At 62.7% G+C, this 5,549-nt stretch overlaps 2 protein-coding genes across 2 annotated transcripts; both read left to right on the forward strand.

The window, feature by feature from the left end:
- Positions 1-1,106: 1,106 nt before the first annotated feature.
- On the forward strand, positions 1,107-2,017 carry BXZ73DRAFT_103018 (uncharacterized protein; the record flags this gene model as incomplete). The annotated part of the gene is made up of 5 exons (XM_048015452.1): positions 1,107-1,357; positions 1,409-1,508; positions 1,578-1,654; positions 1,713-1,881; positions 1,952-2,017. 5 exons carry the CDS (start codon positions 1,107-1,109, stop codon positions 2,015-2,017), a joined length of 663 nt encoding a protein of 220 aa, XP_047876299.1.
- Positions 2,018-4,350: 2,333 nt separating this feature from the next.
- BXZ73DRAFT_78835 (uncharacterized protein) lies at positions 4,351-5,544 on the forward strand (the record flags this gene model as incomplete). The annotated part of the gene is made up of 4 exons (XM_048022942.1): positions 4,351-4,578; positions 4,658-4,768; positions 4,820-5,440; positions 5,497-5,544. Coding segments are annotated over 4 exons (1,008 nt in total), but the record flags the coding sequence as incomplete, so codon positions are not given.
- Positions 5,545-5,549: the final 5 nt, after the last annotated feature.

Here is a 5,549-nt window from a genome sequence, read left to right on the forward strand (position 1 = left end):
CCCGGTGCGCCCTCGATACAGCTGAAGAGGCTGAGAGCGAGGAGGTAGTGTCGATGCCCAGACGAAGCCCGGAGCCGAGAGGGACGTACGGGGGCCCACAGGGACGGTAGAAGCCCATAGAGGGGACCACGCACGTCGATCTGGACAGCCAAGTGGATTGAAGCGTCTCCGCATGGCTGGAGAGCAGGGGACCTACAACTTGCGAGCCCGGGCCCGCGGGAGTGGTAAACGGTGGCCCTTGCGCGCGCTTTCGGCCCCGGCACCTTTCCTCTCGACCACCACGTTGCCCGCCCTCGTCCGCTCGCCGTCGACGTTCAGGCTCACACCGTCGCCGTGCGGAAGCGTGCAGACCAATATGCCCCTCCTTAATGGACGTCCTTGTTTCAATATTGCCGGTGAGAGAACGGCTGGGATCGCGCCGAGACTAAGCGGTCAGGTGTGTTCGGGCGCCTTGAAGGTTGATGCTGCTTGAATGCGCCCGGTAACATAGCGACACCGCCCACGATCAAGGGCAGCCGTTGGGAGCGTCGAGGGCAGCCCCCAATCGCGCAGCGTGCGCCGTTTGTCGTCCAATGGTGTGGCGCGGTCCAGGATCGCGGTACGCCCCTCCTCATCTTCGCTTGTTCACGTCTGCCAGGTGCTGATCTGTGCTGATTCGCCCGTTCCCCAGGGACTGCGCCCGATTGGCCTGCGCGCTGGCAACCACATGTTGCGCGAGATGTACGCGTTCTCGCTAGAACGCCTAGATAGATCCGTCGCTCACAAGCAGTCACAAGCGTGCCCACCGGCAGCCAGTCGGCGTGAAGTTGCTCCGCGTCTCCAGCGAGGAACCCGGGGCCGCAAGCGCTGCCGCATCCGAGGGGAGACGTACAAAAGCCCCGCCCAGGCTCACGATAGCTCTCCACCCCCCGTCTTTCTCTCCTGCAACGCACCGAGGCCGGATCCTCTTCACAGCCCCAGTCTGCTGGTCACCGCTTGTTCTCCTCCAACTTCACGTTCAGTTCAAGCTCTCCGGTCTTCGCCTCTAGCCTCCGCCGTTCCTTCCTTTGACTTTTGCCACCTTTAAGACCCAAACTCTCTTTATCTTCCACCCGAAGTCTGGCACTATGTTCTTCTCCTTCAAGCCCATCCTCGCCACCGCCCTCGTCGCCCTGACCCTCTCCCTCGAGGTCAGCGCGCACGCGCTCATCTCGCCCGCTCTCGGCGTGAACGGCAACGGCGCGCGCGCGAACGTCCAGCGTCCGTCGACCAAGTCCCCCTGCGGGAACGCCAACATCGCGTCGGCGTTCGCGACCTCCAAGGCGGCGACCCTTAACGCGGACGGCTCCTTCACCGCGTCGATCACGAACTTCAACGGGTAAGCATCGGCTCCTATCGATTGCGCGCACGGAGCTGAGTATAGCCGCAGCGGTGTTGACGGCTCCCGTGAAATCACCTCTGCCAAGGTCGACGCGTCTGGCACGGGCAAATCTTTCGTCGCTGCTACAGTGACACAGAACGGCGACAAGGTGCGCTTTCCGTCCTGGCTCATCTCTTCTCCGACCTGGGCACGCCGTTGACACGGCCCCTTCGCTCAGGCTCCTTCGACCACCGGCACCCAGCAGCTCACCATCAAGCTCCCCGCAGGCACCAGCTGCAAGGGCGCGGGCGGCAAGTGCCTCGTCTCCTCACCACCGCCGGCGGCTTCGGCAACTGCGTCGTCGTCCAGCAAGCGGCGCCGCCGGCGCCAACACTGGGGCCGCCACCGGGGCCGCTGCCACCACCGGAAAGAAGGCTGGCGGCAAGAAGGGCAGCGGCAAGAAGAACAAGGGGGCGAAGAAGGCTCGCGCTTTCGAGGCCATCCGCTCGTTCTTCGAGTCGCAGCGCACCGCGCGCGCCGCCGTGCGTCCTGCTTCCCGTGTCTCTCGCTCCGAGCGTCGATGGCTGACTCGGGGTTGCGTGTCGTTCACAGGGCTCGCGCGCTGCTTCGATCGCCCGTCGCGCCGCCGAGGCCCCCGCCGTCGAGGCCCTCGCGTAAACGGTGGTGGTGTGGTGTCCGCCCCGCTCGTGGGCGGACGGATTCCCGATGACGATGGCACGCCGCGGACGCGGCGGTGCTCGGTGGGACTGTGGTTGTGTATGAGCGCGTGCGTTGCGCTCGGATGTCCTTTGAGTTGTGCAATGCGAACTCTTTGGCGTCCTCCCTCTCGAACTGATCGCGCGTGATTGGGGTGCTCGCGAGTCCGTCGTCTACTGTACGGCATATGGAGTAGCCTCGACCGCGCGACGTAGTGGTCGTCGCGCGCGAGACGCGAGGTTCGCACCGTCACGATGCGCCTGTCCGGTCGCTGCCTTCGCCATTCCCGTCGCCGTCGACAGTCGAACTGGAACGTGTCAAACACGTCCTCGAGGCCCGTGCGCAATCTCCGCGCCCTCCAGCCCGCGGAGTGCTGCTCGTAATAAGTACCTCCGCGACGCCGTCCGGCGGCGAGTCGTCCCGCGCATGTCGGTGCGCAGCGCGGCGGCTGCCGGCAAAGCGTGAGCGCGTCGAAGCCCGCGCTCGGCGTTTGTGGTCCAGCGCAGGCGACCTTAGGTGCGCGTCGACCGCGAAGGACTCTTCTAGCCAGGTGGAAGGGAAAGCCTAGAGGGGCGGCGAACCCGCGTGGCCAGATTGGCTCTGGGGAGCACTGGAGCACTGGAGGAGAATGCGGAGGCGGGGCTTGCGGACGATGATGGCGACCCGGGGAGATGATGAGAGGGAGGAAGCCGCCGAGCTCGAGGCAGCTAGCGGAGGTAAGCCCACGGCCGATCGCTGTGGTGCAGCGTCGGGAGGGGGTGGTCTCCACGGGGAGATCCAGCGTGTGGAGGGTCGCGCAGAGAGATGGGATCATTCGATCGTGTGGTACGTGTTTGGAGGCGGACGCGGTTGGTGATGCACATCGTCGAGGGGTGCAGTTTGATACGGTCATGGTCCGTGGGGGCGTGGCTGCGGCGGTTGTAGAGGTTCTTGTGTGTACCGGGTCCGGGTCTGGGGAGGACAGCGAGAATAATGGGCAGACAGACAAGATAAGATAAGATGGGGAAATTGGCGCGCGCATCTCCAGACCCAGCGGCGTTCCGCCGTAAGTACGCCTCGCTTCGACACAAATCCATCTGCTCCGATCATGGCGTTCTTTGAGGACGTAAACTTGGTCTCTCTTTCTGGCCGTTCGAAAACGTCTTCGTGAGTTCTGCGTCTCACTCTTACATTACAGGCAGAAAACTGGGATGACGTGTCCACTGTCCAACTCGATCCGCGAGAACGTTACAGCAGCGGCGACGGAAACAAGTTGAATGTATTATTCACCCCTTCGCGCAACTCTGCTCTTGTACCGCTGCATCTTTTAGCCCTACTCTTTCGCCGTGATTATTGGTGCACGCAACAGTCATATTGACAGGCATGTTGACCGGTCAACGCTACACAACAGCAGTGTCGGCCTTCAAGTCGCTCCGCTGTATGCTGTACAAGGCAGAGTATAGCGGAGTGTTTGAGACATTCTGCTCTGTTTTCGACGGGCACGACCAAGGGTATGTGGCCTCCGATGCAAAATGATGCGCTCATCTCAGTGATAGATTTGGACAGTTACCTGAAGACCATCACAGCATCTGGATTGACATCTCCTACAGCAATGGAGCAGTGACCACAAGATCTACTCTGCAACCTCGCAACCACCGCCCCGGAGCATATGCACACGTGCTGCAGATTCCAAATATGTGTGACGAGAATAGACTGTCCTGACAGCCACCTTGTTGATATTGATTATTGACGATCGGCGACCAGATGTATTCATAGTCATGCCCTCAAAGCGGCATCAACTGCGATCATCCTTACGACACATGATATTTATATCGGTGCAGTGTGCTGTAGTGGGTTTCAACCATCTCGGTACGCCCCCACTTATTTTCGCATGTCTGTCTACACCGTTCGACACTGATCCGCCGCTTTGACAGGCAGGCACTCCCCCACCCAATAACCCCTGCGACGCCTTCTGGCCAGGCTGACCAGAAATAGCTCTGGTTTTTTTTGGCGCAATCACTCAGTCGTCGCAAGCGTCCCACATGCCCTAGCAAGCATGTACAGCAACTTCAACGGGTGGAGATGACAATGCACCCAGACGAGATGTATAAAAGACGCGCGCGGACTCCCCATAGGTCTCCATTCCCCTCCCATCCTTCTGCTCTCTCATTCACCGAGGCCGGACCCTCTTCGCAGCCACAGTCTGCTTGTTCTCCTCCGACTACACGTTTTACACCTCACGCTCGCCACTCCCTCCTTCGCCGTTCCTTCAGTTCAAACCCGCCTTCCATTCCACCTGAAGCAAGCCCAGCACAATGCGTCTCTCCTTCAAGTCCCTCCTCGCCACCACCACCGTTGCCCTCAGCGTTTCGCTCAATGCGCACGCACACGCCATCATCACCCCCGCTCTCGGGGTGAGCGGCACGGCCGTCCGCGCGGACGTCCAACGGCCATCGACCAGCGCACCGTGCGGCGAAGTCGACGTCGCCTCGGCGTTCGCCACTTCCAATGCGGCCACCCTCGGCGCGGACGGCTCGTTCACGGTCGCCGTCACCGATTTTGAGGCGTAAGCTTTGTTCTCGTTGACATCCACACCAAGAGCCTGACTGAACACATGTGCAGGGCGAGGACGGCTCCCGCCATGTGACCGCCGAGGTCGACCCGACGGGCACGGGCGAGTCCTTCGTCGCTGCGACCGTGACGAGAACGGCGACAACGTACGTCGTCCCTCTCGTCTGCCACGCACCCCCCCGCTCCCCGCTCACGACGGCCCGACTCGCGTAGGTCTCCTCCTCCGCCGGCACCCAGCAGGTCACCGTCAAGCTCCCGGCGGGCACCATCTGCTCGGGCACTGGCGGGAAGTGCCTCGTCTCGTTCACCACCGGGGCCGGCTTCGGCAACTGCGTCGTGGTCCAGCAGGGCGGCACGGCTGCTTCCACTGGTGTTACCGGTCGCGACGTGGCTTCCGACGCCGCGGCCGCCTCCACCGACGCTACCGACGCCGCGGCTACCACCACCGACGCTTCCGACACCGCGGCGGCCACCACCGACGCTTCCGACACTGCGGCTGCCTCTTCCACCGCGGCTGCGACTGCCGATGCGAAGAAGGCCGCTAAGAAGGCCGCAAAGGACAAGAAGAAGGCTGCAAAGGCCGCAAAGAAGAAGGCGGCCGCCGCGAAGAAGAAGGCCGGCAAGAAGGCTGGCAAGAAGGCGAACAAGAAGAAGACGAAGGCCGCCGCTACCTCCGCGGCGGCAAGCACCGCAGCGGCGAGCGATGCAGCGGCGAGCGACTCGGCGGCGAGCGCCACGGCTGCGAGTGACACGGCTGCGAGCACCGCAGCGGCAACTGGCGCGGCGGTGAAGAGGAGCGCGTTCCTTGAGTCGCAGCGGTCGACCCGTGCAGTCGTACGTCGTGTTTTTTTCGCTTCGGCAACGAGAGGTCGTACTGACTGGGTGTGTAGGGCTCACGCGCTCCTGCCGTTGCTCGTCGGGCGGCCGAGGGTGCTGCGGTGGA

The sequence above is a fragment of the Epithele typhae genome, assembly GCF_022376455.1.
Source record: "Epithele typhae strain CBS 203.58 chromosome Unknown BXZ73scaffold_36, whole genome shotgun sequence".
Taxonomy (NCBI): domain Eukaryota; kingdom Fungi; phylum Basidiomycota; class Agaricomycetes; order Polyporales; family Epitheliaceae; genus Epithele; species Epithele typhae.